The sequence below is a fragment of the Olea europaea genome, chromosome 8 (assembly GCF_002742605.1).
Source record: "Olea europaea var. sylvestris chromosome 8, O_europaea_v1, whole genome shotgun sequence".
Taxonomy (NCBI): domain Eukaryota; kingdom Viridiplantae; phylum Streptophyta; class Magnoliopsida; order Lamiales; family Oleaceae; genus Olea; species Olea europaea.
In genome coordinates this window covers 5,391,331-5,408,155 of record NC_036244.1, presented here as the reverse complement: position 1 = coordinate 5,408,155, position 16,825 = coordinate 5,391,331, and the positions used below count along the sequence as shown (strand labels likewise).

The 16,825-nt window shown below is 35.9% G+C and overlaps 2 protein-coding genes across 2 annotated transcripts in view; one reads left to right on the top strand and one right to left on the bottom strand.

Moving 5' to 3' along the window:
* Positions 1 to 10,104, top strand: part of LOC111398206 (TATA-binding protein-associated factor BTAF1) — a 21,447-nt gene extending 11,343 nt beyond the window's left edge. The window contains exons 13-27 of the mRNA XM_023025140.1: positions 2 to 133; positions 583 to 1,005; positions 1,107 to 1,544; positions 1,763 to 1,882; positions 1,967 to 2,449; positions 3,526 to 4,064; positions 5,584 to 6,106; positions 6,709 to 6,813; positions 6,908 to 7,120; positions 7,197 to 7,460; positions 7,597 to 7,646; positions 8,054 to 8,163; positions 8,514 to 8,596; positions 9,043 to 9,252; positions 9,418 to 10,104. Coding sequence (XP_022880908.1) covers positions 2 to 133; positions 583 to 1,005; positions 1,107 to 1,544; positions 1,763 to 1,882; positions 1,967 to 2,449; positions 3,526 to 4,064; positions 5,584 to 6,106; positions 6,709 to 6,813; positions 6,908 to 7,120; positions 7,197 to 7,460; positions 7,597 to 7,646; positions 8,054 to 8,163; positions 8,514 to 8,596; positions 9,043 to 9,252; positions 9,418 to 9,588 — 3,864 coding nt within the window. The 3' untranslated portion in view covers positions 9,589 to 10,104. The remainder of the gene's footprint in view (position 1; positions 134 to 582; positions 1,006 to 1,106; positions 1,545 to 1,762; positions 1,883 to 1,966; positions 2,450 to 3,525; positions 4,065 to 5,583; positions 6,107 to 6,708; positions 6,814 to 6,907; positions 7,121 to 7,196; positions 7,461 to 7,596; positions 7,647 to 8,053; positions 8,164 to 8,513; positions 8,597 to 9,042; positions 9,253 to 9,417) is intronic.
* A 2,347-nt stretch (positions 10,105 to 12,451) lies between these two features.
* Positions 12,452 to 13,946, bottom strand: LOC111398629 (guanine nucleotide-binding protein subunit gamma 2-like). The gene is made up of 4 exons (XM_023025623.1): positions 13,624 to 13,946; positions 13,490 to 13,542; positions 12,937 to 12,981; positions 12,452 to 12,830 (listed from the first exon to the last, which is right to left on the bottom strand). The coding sequence occupies exons 1-4, from the start codon at positions 13,846 to 13,848 to the stop codon at positions 12,746 to 12,748; spliced, it is 408 nt and encodes a 135-aa protein (XP_022881391.1). The 5' UTR covers positions 13,849 to 13,946; the 3' UTR covers positions 12,452 to 12,745.
* Positions 13,947 to 16,825: the final 2,879 nt, after the last annotated feature.

The following is a 16,825-nucleotide window of genomic DNA, read 5'->3' as shown; positions in this document are numbered from 1 at the left end:
TGATGCATCTAGCTCATTATGGCCTTCTTTCATCGTTGGCGATACCCTCAGGGTTGTTTTCCAGAACTTGCTGCTTGAGTCAAGTGAGGAAATTCTGCAATGCTCGGAGAGAGTTTGGAAATTCCTACTCCAGGTTTCTTGCTTCATCAGCGTATAGTTGAAATATTGATCTTTGCTTAGATATTGTCAAAATAATATTATCTTTAAGAAACTGATATAGAACTAAAGGATTGCACTTAAGCTTCATGTGTAGTGAAACTACCTGCTCACAGAATCTAACATATTCTAAAAGGAACTGAAACAGAAACTAAAGGACCACACTTTCGATAATTTGTTTTACTTATTTGTCTCCTTATAAATATTTCAAAATGATAAATTGTATATTATTGAAGTACCAATTTGTTGATGAATTTGTCAGAAGTCTCTTTATATGGCTATTATGTTGCTAAAATACTTGTTTGAATATTTTTCAGTATGGATTCTACTCCTGGTTAAGAATTATACCCTTCTTTATTAGTCATTTAATCAATAGCGAAGTTTCCTTCTTGATTCACTGCTAAAATACTCTTTAAATGCTGTCAGTGCCGAGTGGAGGACTTGGATAGTGCTGCAAAATTGTACTTTTCTTCTTGGATAGAGCTTGCAACTACTCCATATGGCTCACCGCTGGATGCTACAAAAATGTTCTGGCCCGCTTCCTTGCCTCGTAAAAGTCACTTTAAAGCTGCAGCTAAAATGAGAGCTGTGAATCTTGAACTTGATTATTACAAAGGCAAACTTTTAGAATCGACAGAAGGTACGTCATCAGAGAAAAATGGAGATGCTTCTACCAACCCTGGTAAGATAGTAGTAGGCGCTGATCTGGATATTTCAGTAACTTGTACAAGAGTAGTTACCGCAACAGCTTTGGGCATTATGGCTTCTAAGTTAAATGGGGCATCCTTACAATGTGTGGTTGATGCGTTACGAAAGGGATTCACTTCTCTATCTGGAGTCCAGCGTCAGGTATACTTCTTGAGTAAGGAACATAATCAATTGTGCATGTCCTTTTCATATTCTGGAACATGCTTGGGTAACGTGTTTATATTAATTGTTGAATATTTCAGGTGGCTTCTATGGTTCTTATATCTTGGTTCAAAGAATTAAAAGATCACTTGACGTCCGATGAAGTTGTTTCTGGTATCTCAAGTAACTTCAGAAACTGCTTACTAAATTTGTTAGCATGCACTAACCCTGCATTTCCTACAAAAGATTCACTTCTACCTTATGCTGAACTTTCAAGAACGTATACTAAAATGCGGAATGAAGCCAGCCAGTTGTATAACGCAACAGAGGCATCTGGCATGTGTAATGATATTTTGTCATCTATCAAAGTCGATTTTGAGAATTTGACTGCAGACGATGCAATCAATTTTGCGTCGCAACTTCTGTTTGTAAGTACCGAGGCATCTGGGCCAGAATCTAATGGAAGGAATCTATGTGAAGAGTTGGAGTCCTTGAAACAAAAGTTTTTGACAACTGCTGGATATCTAAAATGTGTTCAGGTACGTTTGAGATGCAGTATATAAGTGTATAATATATTCAGAGTTTATTTTAGTTCACTTTGCCCCTTTTTTTCTTTTTATTTGAAATCATAGGTCCTTTTTTATATCTTTATATTTTTTTTAAGTTTATAGAAGTTATGACATCTATTCTTGCTGTTTGTGGATAAGCTTTTCGGGTTGGCCTAATGTTTGCATCACTGAATATGGGTAATTCGCAGAATAATTTGCATCTTACAGTCTCGGCTTTATTGGCTGCTGCAATTGTTTGGATGTCAGAGCTTCCCTCAAAACTTAATCCAATTATTTTACCCTTGATGGCTTCTGTCAAAAGGGAACAGGTAACATAATCAAAAAATTATGTCGTGTTTAATTGTGGAAGCACCTAAATTCAGTCTTAATTTGGTGTTACATCATCTCTATAGGATGAAATACTGCAACATAAAGCTGCTGAAGGCCTGGCAGAGCTTATTCATCACTGTCTTGAACGCAAACCTGGTCCAAATGACAAATTAATTAAGAATCTTTGTACTTTGACATGTATGGATCCTCGTGAAACTCCTCAAGCTGGGGTCTTAAGTTCTGTTGAGGTAATTGAAGACCAAGATCTTTTGTTCTTTGGAAGTAGTAGCAGTAGACAAAAATCAAAGGCTAATATGCTTTCCCCTGGTGAAGACCGATCAAGGGTTGAGGGCTTCATTAGCAGACGTGGATCTGAACTTGCTTTGAAATATTTGTGTGGGAAGTTTGGTGGTTCATTGTTTGAGAAACTTCCAAAGATATGGCACTGTCTTGTGGAATTCCTTAAGCCTTGTACTATTGAAGGCCGGACAGCAGAAGATGAAAAACTGATAGATCAAGCTATTGAGTCTATCAATGATCCTCAGATTTTAATAAACAATATTCAGGTAAGAGCTTTGAACTTCTTTTTCTACAGTATCTTATGGCTGGTACACACTAAATCATTTGCTAAAGTTGCATATATTTGTACTCATTTAAAGAAATTAGTCAATTTTTGTTTTTGTGATGTAGTGGACATTGAGATAGGGATTAGGCCATTCTGTCGCACACTAGGAAATGTGCCAAAAACATAAAAATAACCTCCCTGCAAGTGGGAGGTTATTTTTATGCAGTCCAACTCAGGTGTTTTTAACATGCTGAAAGTTCTGTGTAGAATACTAATTGTTTCGAAGTATGACTCTGTCCACCTGCCCTTATCTAAACTTCTCTTTTGATCATCATATGCTGTTAATTTAAATCTTACTTTTATATATTTTAAATTCTTCCCACCAGTGGAAAGCAATTATTATTATGTGTTTTGTTTAGATGGTTTTTAAGCGTTAAAGAATTATAGGAGTTGGAGCAGAATGGTCAGTAAATCATAAACAGGGTTATTCCGGATGGCCAATTCCTAGATATCCATCACATTAAAGTCACTGGGACTAGCCTTTTGAGATGACATCCTGCGAAATAGGCTACTTGATAATAGTTTATTAGTCACGAGCAAATCATCTTGAAGTCAGCATTATATTCATGTGTGCTTTGGCTGATGGTTGAAAAACTCCATCTGTTCCTCCAAGTTTCATTTTAGCAAGTGCATTTAAGGAAAGTCCTCTTTGTGATTGATTTACAGTTCTAGAAGTTGCCCCCAAACTTGCTCTTAATGAGCGAAGAGAACCCTCAATATTTATTTATTTTTTTGGGAAGAATTAATTAAATATTTTTGTTCACTAGTATTTTTGGACCGACTAGAAGGGATGTTGCCTGCTATAGGGACAGTCTGAAGAAACTCGTGCTGTGAAATATGAGATTTGTATTATTGTATTCCTGGAACCTCTTAGAACTCACATAGAACTTTTCATTTTCATAGTTTGAAAATGGCTGTTCCTTGAATGGTTGTCTATAATCAAATGATTTTCCAATGCTTCTTTGACTTCAAAATTTTAATGCTTCTTGTTTTTCAACTCTTTTTGTCTTGAGGCAGGTAGTTCGTTCTATTGCTCCTTTACTGGATGAGACGCTGAGGCCAAAACTGCTCACTCTTCTACCATGCATTTTCAGATGTGTTCGCCATTCTCATATCGCTGTGAGATTATCTGCCTCCAGATGTGTCACAGCAATTGCCAAATCAATGACTTTGGATGTCATGGGTCCTATAATTGAGAATGCTGTTCCAATGCTAGGAGATACGACATCTGTGCATGGTAGACAAGGAGCTGGCATGCTTGTTAGTTTGCTTGTGCAGGGATTGGGATTGGAACTTGTCCCTTATGCTCCTTTATTAATTGTTCCTCTCCTGAAGTGCATGGGTGATTCTGATCATTCTGTGAGATTGAGTGTAACACATAGTTTTGCTGCCCTCGTACCTCTTCTTCCACTAGCTCGTGGCATCTCCCCACCTGTTGGCCTGACGGAACGTTTGTCTAGAAATAAAGAAGATGCACAGTTTTTGGAGCAACTGGTTGATAACTCCCAGATTGATGATTACAAACTCTCCTTTGAGTTAAAAGTGACTTTGAGAAGGTAATTGCCTATAGCAATATTAAATTTTTCCCTTTCAAAATGATTATTTATGATTGGCAAAATTCACTATCTGTTTCTTATAACCCCCCCCCCCCTCTTTCGTCGTGCCTCTTCAGTCGAGTGACTATTATCTAGCCCATTTGAGCACCTGTTTTGTGTGAAAATAGCCTCTGAGGCTTAATTTAATATATTGTTTTTGTTATTTTATGATTTAATTAAGCCCATATTTTGGCTCCTTTAAAATGAGATTTTGGGGGAAAATGTGTTTTGGAGTGGTAACTTTTTGGAGAATTTAAAAAATAAGGAAAAGTTGGGTTTACGTGTAACTTTATTATATGGGAGAATGTGTGGTTGAAAATTAGTTTTGGAAAAATGGGGCCCAAACAGGGGCTTAATACATGCAAGAGTAATTACAAATTTTGCTGGCCTTTGTTATAAAGTTTGTAAATATCATGGTGGAATGAAACACGTGGTAGAAGACATTTTTAACCAGGTATTCCTTACGTGCTAAATGATATTAAGTTGCATATTTGTGAATAGGTTTATCCTCTAGGGTTTAGTGGAATATCATATCATGAAATTTTTCTTCTTGCTAGGCACAGTCGGAAAAACATTCCAATTAAGGTAATATGAATCATAATGATCTTTGGTGCTGTAGGAGAATGATTTACGAGAATTATATTTTTTTGCACAGTTTTTTTAATGGAAGTAACTTATATATGAAAAATTTCCTGATGATTAAAAAGGGTATTTATTCAAGTTCCAAGAAATAGAACTCACACAGAATCTGTAGCAAGGTGCGGCCTTTGCCTGGTTGCACTAACACACTCCTCTCACACAGCTTAGTCAGTGGAAAAATCCGCTCTACTCGGGTTTTTATTTGTGTTATATACTTTCTATAAACATGAATTACAATTAAAGCTTGTTTGGGATGTTTTTAGAAACAATTTAAATTATAGATAGAAAGAAATGAGTGGTGGATTGGTGGGTCTTATGAAATGTGTGGATAAAGGTCATTGGACCATTTATAAACACTAGCATAGCATAAGCTTAATCAGTCTTATCAATCTAGGAAGATATCTTAGCTCTGTTTTCCAAGTAATCAGTGCTAGCGAGTTATATTTCCTCTATACATACTTCCGGCACTGCAGTCTTTTTACTTTTCTTTGTCAATGTTAAACTTTTGCTGCCACATCATGCAATAAACCATAATGGAGTAGTTGCTTTGTGACCTATTTTGGAACAAAATAGAATTAAGGATGGGGGAAAGGGATAAATCAACATTGATAGGAGGTGCTGTGGCGTCCAAGGTTTGCAATTGAGATAACTTATGATCTATCCTTGTTAAATGACATTTGCAATTGAGTTTCGATAATCTCCATCGAAGTCATTTCAACCAGTTAATTCCCTTTGTAATTATGATGCAATGTGTGGTATTGTGTAATTCTACATTTACTCCAATGTCTCCCTTTTTTTTGATTTATGATCTAATGCAGATTGATACCTTTGGTGTTTTCAGGTATCAACAGGAAGGCATAAACTGGCTAGCATTTTTAAAACGATTTAACCTTCATGGCATTTTATGTGATGATATGGGCCTAGGCAAAACCCTTCAATCATCAGCAATCATGGCATCTGATATAGCAGAGCATATTGCTGCAAATAATTCTAATGATCTTCCACCATCATTAATAGTGTGTCCATCAACACTTGTTGGGCACTGGGTGTATGAGATGGAGAAGTTTATTGATTCTTCTGTTTTAACAACGCTTCAATACATTGGTTCTGCTCAAGAGCGCTTGTCTCTTCAGCCACAATTTGACAAGCACAATGTTATTGTAGCATCATATGACGTGGTCCGCAAAGATATTGATTTTCTCAGCCATCTTTCCTGGAACTACTGCATCTTGGACGAGGGACATATTATAAAGAATTCGAAGTCCAAAGTTACAGTTGCAGTGAAACAACTGAAGGCTCAGCACCGTCTGATACTGAGTGGGACACCAATCCCCCCTCCCTCCCTCTCTCTCACACACAAATCCGTACATATGCATATGCACGCGAAAAATCTGTAGAATGTATTTTGTGACTATCTTTGTTGGACAAAGTAGAGCAATGTGTAAATTCTATTTCTACTCCCTGGTTTACGCGTTTATACATGCATATATCTTCATATAATACTCAGTTGACTTCATTTTACAGAGTTGTGTTTTGAATGTTCAGTACTTGAATACAAGAGAATCAACTGTGTAAAAAACTTATTATTATCTGATTGTCAGAAGTGATGAATAGTGTTTCCCTATCTTCACTGCTAGAACAGTTTTGAAGACAATTTGCACGAATGGAATTTGTCCCCTCGCTAACCACTTAACTTGCTAACAAGAAAAAGTCATGATTTCAAGTCCCGTTCCAACTCATTTGTAAAAATTGTGCATGTGCATGTGTTAGACCTTTAGGAAAAAATGAATTTGGCATACACGTGACTGGGCTTGTTGAATACAAAATGTGAAATAAATAAATTTGTTCGTCTCTAATAAATAAAGCTTTTAAATGAGATAGTTTAACAAACACCCTATGAAGTACATGTGTTCTTTTTTAAGTGTTAGATCAGGAATCTAATGACAAACCCGTTGTTCTTAATCAGTTTCAAGCTACTTATGGAAAACCGCTGCTAGCTGCTAGGGATCCTAAATGTTCAGCTAAGGATGCTGAAGCAGGTGCACTAGCCATGGAAGCTCTGCACAAGCAGGTGTGCAATTCTAGTTTCATTCTTTTATTTTTTATAAATCGACATTTGGTAGTAGTTCTTTATCCTTCTATTTCATTGGATTTTCTTCCGATAGGTTATGCCTTTCCTCTTACGACGAACAAAAGATGAAGTTCTGTCTGATTTACCAGAGAAGATCATTCAGGACAGATATTGTGACCTGAGCCCTGTACAGTTAAAGTTATATGAACAGTTTTCTGGTTCACATGTTAGACAAGAAATCTCCAGTATGGTTAAGGTAAATGAAGATAAAAGAGATGGACCCAAAGCATCTTCTCATGTTTTCCAGGTAAGTTGGAAAGTAATTGAGAATTATGACCAAGCCATCATATTTTGTTGGCTGATGACTGTTCTCTATGTTTCAGGCACTTCAGTACTTGTTAAAACTTTGTAGTCATCCGTTGCTTGTCCTCGGTGAAACAATCCCAGAGTCACTTTTACCTCTTCTGTCAGAACTCTTTCCTACTAGTTCCTGCATAGCTTCAGAACTCCATAAACTGCACCATTCGCCCAAACTTGTTGCCCTTCAGGAGATACTAGAAGAATGTGGAATAGGTGTCGAGGCATCAGGTGCTGAAGGACACATTAGTGTTGGGCAGCATCGAGTTCTCATATTTGCACAGCATAAGGTAACTTCTACTGCTGCTTTTTTTAATTGTTTCTTATTCTCTGTCAAGAGGGAATTCTATTCTGCTGCTATATGGATGTTTTTGTAATCAGTATAGTATGCTTTAGTCTGACATGTAACTGTGTCAATTTATGCAGGCCCTTTTGGACATTATTGAAAGAGATTTGTTTCACACCCATATGAAAAGGTGAGTTTTTCTTTCGTCTGTATGCTTTTCTTTATTTTATTGAGAAAAGGAAATAAATGTTGATCCCTCCTATCAATGTATTATTATAGTGTGAACACCTTCAAGCTGCATTTAGTTATCTTATGATATATTTCATCGTTGTTGTTGTCACAAAATAACCTAGTTACCTTCACTATAACTATTGTTTTCATCTTCCCTAGCTAGGAGGTGATGATATTGAAGTTCGCTGTAATTGTTGTAGACATTCTGCCCATGTAGAGGCTTCTCCATTTGTGTTGTGTTTTTCATTTAATGATATGTGAATATGCTTGAATTCAATCTTGTAAATTTTGTTGCTAAGAAATATCATGAAAGTCTTGTTTATTGACATCATGAGATTTTTCTGCTTTATTCTTATTTTGAAGCAGCGTCACATATTTGCGGTTGGATGGATCAGTTCAAACAGAAAAGCGCTTTGAAATAGTGAAAACCTTCAACTCAGACCCCACTATAGATGTTCTGCTGCTCACAACTCACGGTACAATTATTGAAGACAATATACATACATATATGTGTCTGTGCATGTGCGAGTGAGACCTATCTAACCACTTAAGCTTTTGGATAAGTGGTTCAACATGCCCTGCTTTCAAATATTGCCGCCACTCATTATATGGAATTGTGCACGTGTTAGGCTTTGATGGAAAAATAATGAACCTTGCCTGTATGTGAAGGGCGTGTTGAAGACAACATTTAAATGTACATATGGCCCTTCTAACAGCTTAAACTTTCAAATGTTTGAACAATGGCTTCTTATACGGTTCTGCTTTATGGGCTTTTCGTGAATGTATAAAAGTTCTTTAACTTAATTCTCATAATTCATAATCGCAGTTGGTGGGCTTGGTTTGAACCTGACATCAGCAGATACCCTGGTTTTTATGGAGCATGACTGGAATCCCATGCGAGATCACCAGGTATGGACTCCGTTTTCATGGCTTGATCCGAATATATTTAGGAACTTTTACCTGTAAATGGTAGTCTTGTTTAACACACGGAAATTAGAATGTAATATTTTGTTTTCACCTACCACTTTTGTCATGGATATTATGAATCAAATATCAAAATTGCTGACTTCCGGTCATTTTTCTAAACATCTCTCACTCCAAGTCATTTTACTTCATCATTACATCTTTGATTGATTATAAAGATGACTTCAAGGGTGCCTTTGACTGTATGTTTTACGTAAGAGGCGCTGTTCAAATGGTTAGAACCCCTTCTTTCTGTGGAACATATATATGATGAAATAGTCGCGAGAGAGAAGTTGCTTTCTTGTCTGAGATTTACTTTTTGAGGAAGGTGTTAGCCCCATGTTACTTCCATTCAATTGAATGACTGACTTGTGTTTCTGGCATACTTGCAGGCAATGGACAGAGCACACAGGTTAGGTCAGCGGAAAGTTGTCAACGTTCACCGTCTCATCATGAGGGGCACCTTGGAAGAAAAAGTGATGAGCCTCCAAAAGTTCAAAGTTTCGATTGCCAATGCCGTCATCAATGCAGATAATGCAAGTATGAATACAATGAATACAGACCAGTTACTGGATCTATTTACATCTGCAGAAGGCAAAAAGGTATTTTTTCAGTTCACCTTCCATTTGTCATTCGGTATTTTTACTTTTTACTTTTGCAACTTGATGATATCATAGACTATTACAGATTATGAACTACTTCATTTAATCCCCGTTACCTTTAGACATTTCCAGTGTACAAACATTGTGTATATATATGTTCTTCAGGGAACGAGAAAATCAATACGGTCAGATGAAAATTCTGAAGGCAATAAAAAATTACCGGGTGGTGGCAAGGGACTTAAGGCCATTCTTGGTGGACTAGAGGAGCTTTGGGATCAATCGCAGTACACTGAAGAATTTAATCTGAGCCAGTTTTTAGCAAAGCTAAATGGCTGAATCAAGCTTTGAATTTTATAAGCTCAAGAGAAGTTTTTGTCAGAGTATGCATACCATGTGGAAGAGATTAACTGCAGTAAGCTGCCCACAATGTACAAAAGTGTATATTCGTCACACCGCATCTCCAATTTTGGTGATTAGTGTAGTTGTCATTTCCCTTTATCTCTTCGTTTCTCCTTCTCTCTTCTTCTCTCTTTACGATCATTTTCGTACATGCATTATATGCAGGAGGCGATTTGTAGTTGGTTGAGAGTCAGCATGACTGGGCAGGTGAATCCACATGTAGCTTGCAAAGGGGATAGAACATGTACAGCTTTGAATATTGTAGATACATTCATATATTCCTGAATTGAATTTTTTGCTGTATATTTTCTTTGATGATTCTATGAAGATACTGACCCTTTTTTTTTTTCCACAAAAGAGGAGGTAAATTATGGGATGGCTGGGATGTAATGAAAAGTTTGTTAATTTTGAAAATTTCAAGTGGATGAATAAGAATTTTGAGAGAGTTTTTCATTTGTCTAGACAGTCATATATATGTTTTATATTCAATCTTGGACGCGATTGAACACTGTAACTAGAATAATTCTTTTTAATATCGTCGAGCACTATACAATTTACTTTACCAACTGAGATTCTTCAAAACGAAAAGTAGAAACAAAATTTACAGAAAAAGGTGTTGCAGCAAAGCCATCACCACATGATAGTGACACTGTGTTCGTCTCTCTTTTCTGATGGAACATGATACATTAGACAAATGGAAGCTAAAGAAAATGCTGAAAGGGTGAAAATTGAGAAAAAGGAAAATGATACTTGATTTACATCATATTTCCTCAAACATTTGAACTATTAGTTTTTGAAAAATGATCTAATGGGCATCGGTGCTTAATATATGTTAAGCACCGATGATATAAAACACTATTTAATTTGTGAATAAGTTAATGGTAGGTCCCATGTATGTAATGATTTACCAATTAAATTGTGTCATGTCATCGATACTTAACATAAGCTAAACACCGATGCTTAAAAGATCATTGTTGATTATTTAATAATGTGAATACAATCTATTCTACTTTACACACACTATTGAGTACAAAAAGTTTGCTAATTAATCATTAACATCTAAACATCTTGAAGCAAAATTTAGAGATCATGAATTTATCGTCCAAACCCACACAACAATTTGCTGCATTAAGTTGTCTCTTCAATCCTCACTCTTATTTATTTGAGTTGAAGTCGGAGGATTGGGAATTGATTAAGAATTTCTTTAATAGCTTGGGACATTGGTATCCTATTCTAGTACCAAAATTTATGCAGTACATGCCCGTTTGTCATAACTTTTGCTTTCACTATTGCTTTTTGTACAAGAACTTTGGAAAGAAATTACCGTAATTTTTGTTTGAAAACTACATATAAAATCACTTCCCATTTTGGAAGTGATTTTAGAGAAAGCTAAATTTAATCAATTTCCTCTAAAAGCTCTTTAACTACTAAAAGCACTTTAAGAAAATTAGCCAAAAGCTCATTTTGACTTTTCAAAAGCCATGCCAAATAAGCCCAAAAGCATTTTGTTATGACTTTGTTATTGGGTCGTAAAAAACTCGACAGACAAGTTTGACTATAAGTAATTTTTATTTATTAAACTTGAAAACGTGTAAATAACTTATTTTGACACTAAAACTCTAATTTTCTATTGGCCCTAGATACAAGGGCGGACCCACACCGTTCGAACTGTGGGGTCAAATTTTTTTTTCGAACAACGTATCATGAACAAAAAGGAAAAATCGGTTGTTTGCTTTTTATGTTCGATATTTGCACTTTGGAAAGAAATCAATGGATTATATAATATATTTATGGACTAAAGAATGTATATGGGCCATGTGATATCCAGAAAACTGTGGGGTCATTTGACCCCACATGACCCCATGTGGGTCCGCCCTTGCCTAGATATATAACCAAGTTTTCCATCTATATGTTTTCTTTTTCAAACCATTCCATTAACAAGTCAAAATTACATATGCTAAGAAATAAAACCGTACTTCTATATAGTAGCTCTAGTTTTAACTGTACATTCTTGGAGCATGTTCGGCTTTGCCTAAAAGCACAAGAGAATGGCCATACAAAAGACGGAAATTAGTCATTTCTTTGGCTTTTAAACGAAGCCAAACGTGCTAATCTTTTTAATTGCTTATTATTTGCTACTTTTTGATCTATTCATTTCTCCTTGATACCCAGTTCAGTTTTTTTTAACTTAGTTATTGCTGTCTCTTTTGCAGATAAAAGGACAGGATATAGATGCCTAAGAGAAGGCCAAAGGAGGATATCCTCAATTAAGTCCATCATTGAAAGATAGAGTAGTTGGGTACTATGATTCTCCCTATTGCTTTTCTATGGTACTTCATTTTGTAGTTGTTTAGAACATAGAAGGCATCAATTGATCTTTTAGAATGCAATAATTGGAAGATTTGGAGGGTATCATACTAGTGGTACTAAAAAAACGACCGGGAGTGTCCGACCGGAGGATAGAGTTCTGATGTCGACAGAAGGGCATTTCATAAATGGTGTCCTCAACGTCAAAAGTTTATTGTTACTTTCTGCTTCCAGAGACTTTTAGGAAGCAGATTACTGATGGGCCGTTTTTTCTTAACTTCAAATCAATAGAAAGACTCATTCTCCAAGTGAGCCTGTTATCATACTAGTGGTACTAAAAAAACGACCGGGAGGGTCCGACCGGAGGATAGAGTTCTGATGTCGACTGAAGGGCATTTCAGAAATGGTGTCCTTAACGTCAAAAGTTTATTGTTACCTTCTGCTCCCAGAGATCTTTAGGAAGCACATTACTGATGGGCCGTATAAGATATGATAAAGTTTTCATCCAATTTTTTCTTACACATCATTTTCATTGACAGCTTATGTACCATTTTGATGTACAAGTAGCAAAATTCATAATAAAATAAAACATCTTTTGCCAAGAATTTTTCTTGACAAAACATAGGTAGAATTTTGTTCCGTGACACACAAATTAAAGGGGTTACTTTTCTTGTTCCATACAAGGTTTCTACTCGTGCACATGATAAATAAGATTTGAACACGAACCCGAGAAGGACGATTCAAAAATGCTTCTTTTTTGTAGTGCGAAATCTGATAGCAGTTAATCTCAGATCCACCGTCTGCGGCGGTTTCCTGAGCCATGGGCGCCCTGAAACCAACGTTCCCAGCTAACCTCGGTTGGACCTCTGGTCCTGCAGAAAATTAACCCCCATGATCACATTTTAGTTCATATTCATCGTACTCAAACTTGTTGTCTACTACATGAAACTGAAAACAGATGTCAAGAAGAATTCTTACGCCGGAAGCAGGGCGTCTGGAACAGACTCTACGCTCAAGATCAGCCTGTTGGTATGCATAGCAAAGAGCATAATCAGTGACTAAACTACCATCATATGCTTGTCATTTTCTCGACTTCATACGCTATCAATTCGAAACAAACTATGTCGAATTTAATGTATTCAAAGATTTCAAAGAACTTGTCCACTAGCAAATTAACATATCGTCTTAGTTTTGATCAACCTCAGTCCCTTCTTATCGATTCACTATTACGAAACAAGATTTCAATTAAAACCAAGCAACTCAATAACTTTTATTGCTATGAAAACAAGAATCAAGGGCTAAAACTTCACAAAATTACTAATCATGGATTTAATGTTAGCTATCACAATTTCTTGCAACTTGCATGAATAATTGTGTTAATTGTAGATTGTTTTTCCAATGAAATGAAATGAAGTATAATAAATCAAACTGCTTTTTTCAAGCAAGTTTATAATGAAAACCAATAAATCCCAAATCACTAATACACCATATTAAACAAAAACCATTTGCAAAAATCTTATGCTATACATACTCTTCGCATACAGCAGAGGATCTACCAAGAGTTTCCAGTTGACCCAGCTCCTCCTGCAGAAATTCATGTCAAATTATTATGCGTATGTGAAAGACAGTGTATCAAAAATAAAGTGTGAAATTTGAGAAAATGACCTGAATTGATTGGATTTGCTGATTGAGAAAAGAAATGGCAGCAGACATTCTGTGTTTCCCCATGAGACCTGTGGTTGAATTTCCTGCAAAAGGAGAGGACCTGGTTTCGTGCACATTATTATTCGACACTGATCCTTCCAATGAAAGTGCCAAAGATGAAGACGAGGAGGAGGATGGGGCGTGTTGGTGTGGCGGCTCAGTCGCTTTTGGTGGCGCTGACTCCATGAGCCACCCACAAGTAGATGCAGAGAAATCTAGAAAAAATCAAAGGAGAGAAGAAGAAGACGAAGGAGGGAGGAGGACCAGAATTACTGAATTATTAAAGTGTTAAAATTTTATATTAAGAAAAAGGCCGCATGTGACTTGCTGTTTACTTTTTGAACACTCATCCTTTCGACTTTCAAGCGTAAGTTTCACTCTTGGTCCTCAATCTTTCTGTTTTGTAGCGATTTCATCCTCTTTAATTATTATTTCCTCCTCCCATCCCCAATCTTTTATTTATTCGTATCTATCATTCCTATTGATGAATTCCATCCGCTTTTCCCGTTAACGTTATGTAAAAAGCCTGTTTTACTCTCTAACGTAAATAAACTATAAAATTGTCATTTTACGTGGCATTAAGAAGAAAATGGATGAAAATTATCAATAGAGATTATATGTGGACAGACTTGTCCAACTGCTCTCACATTATCATCATAGTACGAATAATTTTTTAAAACTGTCAATATAATAGAATAGTATGATTAGGCTCACGGCTCAAAGCAAACTACAGCAACAAAGAGTTCTTTCGTGGAGCTCACCTCGACTATGAGACTTGTGGAATCTCTATTGACTCTTGGTTCCAAAGTATAAAAAGCTACCAATCTATGACCACAAACACCATGTGATTGTCGTTCCCACACAAAATCAATATTTATAAGAATTTGATTAGAATGGTTGGTTTAATAGAAAAAATTGAAAGTTGATTCATTTACAAAAATGTAGAAGTTTAAAAAGTAATACCCGTTAAAAGAGCTCTATTAATTCACTTTTTAGAAAGAACAAATAAAATTTAGTTAGTTTTTTTGGCCATTGAATCTATTGTTGTTCGTTTATTTTTGTGAATTAACTTCTAAAACGATATATTTTTAAAGAATGATACATACTTGTAGTGACCTACATTTCTATTTATTTGTACACTAAAACGTGCTAGGATCTATACGTAGGTCCTATTCGACAAGTACTTCAAGTGTGAACTTAACGAGTAAATTGTATCTCACATAACTCGTAAAAAGAGCATATTAGGGTTTACAAACGCAGTTCAAATTTAAGGGTAAATTTATACTCAAAATGATTTAATACAATTGAAATTAGAACGAACAACCCGTCTTGAAAACTCTTGTTGGAGACGGGATGACCTAGAAAGGACTACTTCCTTAGAAGGCCGATTCTTTGAAGAGTCACCCAATCGAGAAAAGTGACCACTGTGGATATTGATATCGAGAGGGTGGGTAATTCACATTGTTTGTGAACTACCGAAGTCCGTTTTGTAATAAGTTTTATCCCATATTTTAAAACTCATTTTATTCCTAATTCATTTTCAATTACATATTTTATGGATTTGATAAGTTTTATCAACTTTTCAATCATATATTTGATCAACTTCCATCACAATGTACTAAAAATCTAATTTTTTTCTAGTGGAAATTCAACCATCCCTAGTTTTTAAGTTCTTAATTCAAAGTTAAGAATTAAAGATTTTTTGTTCAAAAATCAGATGATAATACATTTTTTAAATATTAATACTAAACAAGTAAAATCAGAAAAAATCACAACCCCACTCAACAAACCCCTCACCCTTTTCTAATTCCAACCTTAAAATCTCTTCTCTCTCTCTCTCTCTCTCTCTCTCTCTCTCTCTCTCTCTCTCTCTCTCCATCGTCTATTCGGCGCCATTGAATAGCCATCATGAGTGGCAAACCCATCGCTGCCGAACGGCGCTCAAGTTCGCTGAACATAGCAACGATTGCGCGATGAATTGGTTATCGCTTTGCTCAGCGCTCTGAAATCGCCGAGTTCACGCGCCTCGCATAGCACTAGTGGCGATGGGTTCATCATTGCTTGAGTTGGCGATGGGTTCGTCTTTCCTGGTCATCGCTAAACGACGCTTTGAGCTTCGTTGTGCATGGCGAGAGCTCGTAGCGCCGCACATAGTGGCGATGGGTTCGTCATTTGCTGAGTGATTGTAGTGCTCAACCGATGTTTTTGTTATAGATTGTGAGGTGGCGATGTGGTAGTGCCATTTTAGTTTTTGTTTCTGTTTCTTTTGTGAGTTTCAGATTGTGAGGTTTTGTTGGCGGTTGTGGCGATGGTGTGATGGTAAGGTGGTTGTGGTGGTGTGATTTTGGTTGGCGATGGTGAAGACTACTGATGCGGATTGGGGGTCAGTCTTCTGAATGACTGGAATATTGGTTATTTTTTCCACAATGGCCTTTACTATTGAAAATACTATTTTACCCTTACTTTTTATTATTTACAAGATGTATCCTGTATCTTTTCTAAGTCTTTCAATATTTCTTCTCCTTTCGGGATTCATTAATCAGGACTTATGTCTATATTTTTCAATTTTTCAAACACCTTTAAATATTCTCTATATCTTGACAATCCTTTAAAGATTCTAGGCTGATTTTTCTTAATTATGTATCCTAGAACTATTCCTTCTGAAACTTCTTCTTGTATATCTTTGTGCTTAGTTATAATAACTTCTACTTTTTTATTTCTCTACTAGTTCTTACATAATCAAGTCTTATATTATGCTTACAATAATAATCTATATCTCTATATATTTTTTCAAGTTTTTCTTAACCAACAGAAAATATGTCTTCACACTTTTCAACGAATTTAAGTAAAAGCGAAATATCTTTATCATCTAAATATAATCTGGGATTATTATCATCATTAGAAGTGGATGTGGATGCTTGTGAATTGTTTATTAAAATTAATCAAAGCATAGGCATGTAAAAGAGAGTAAATAACTTATAGTAATCAAATAGAAATAAACAAGCTTTCCCTCCAATATGCTCTTATAGATGTTTTGCACGTATTTAATCAACTTTCTGAATCAAGTAAAAGTTTAAAATGTTTTTTGAAATCATTTGGGTCCACAACTGCTTCCGAAAAAAGGCTTTTCAATTAAGGTTGCATTTCTCATTCTAGAGAACTA

Coding starts and splice junctions, on each gene's coding strand:
- LOC111398629 (XM_023025623.1), bottom strand. CDS start 13,848: ATGGAGTCAGCGCCACCAAAAGCGACTGAGCCGCCACACCAACACGCC. Junction 13,543..13,623: donor AGCAAATCCAATCAATTCAG/GTCATTTTCTCA, acceptor GAATTTCTGCAG/GAGGAGCTGGGTCAACTGGA. Junction 12,982..13,489: donor TCCTCTGCTGTATGCGAAGA/GTATGTATAGCA, acceptor GCATACCAACAG/GCTGATCTTGAGCGTAGAGT.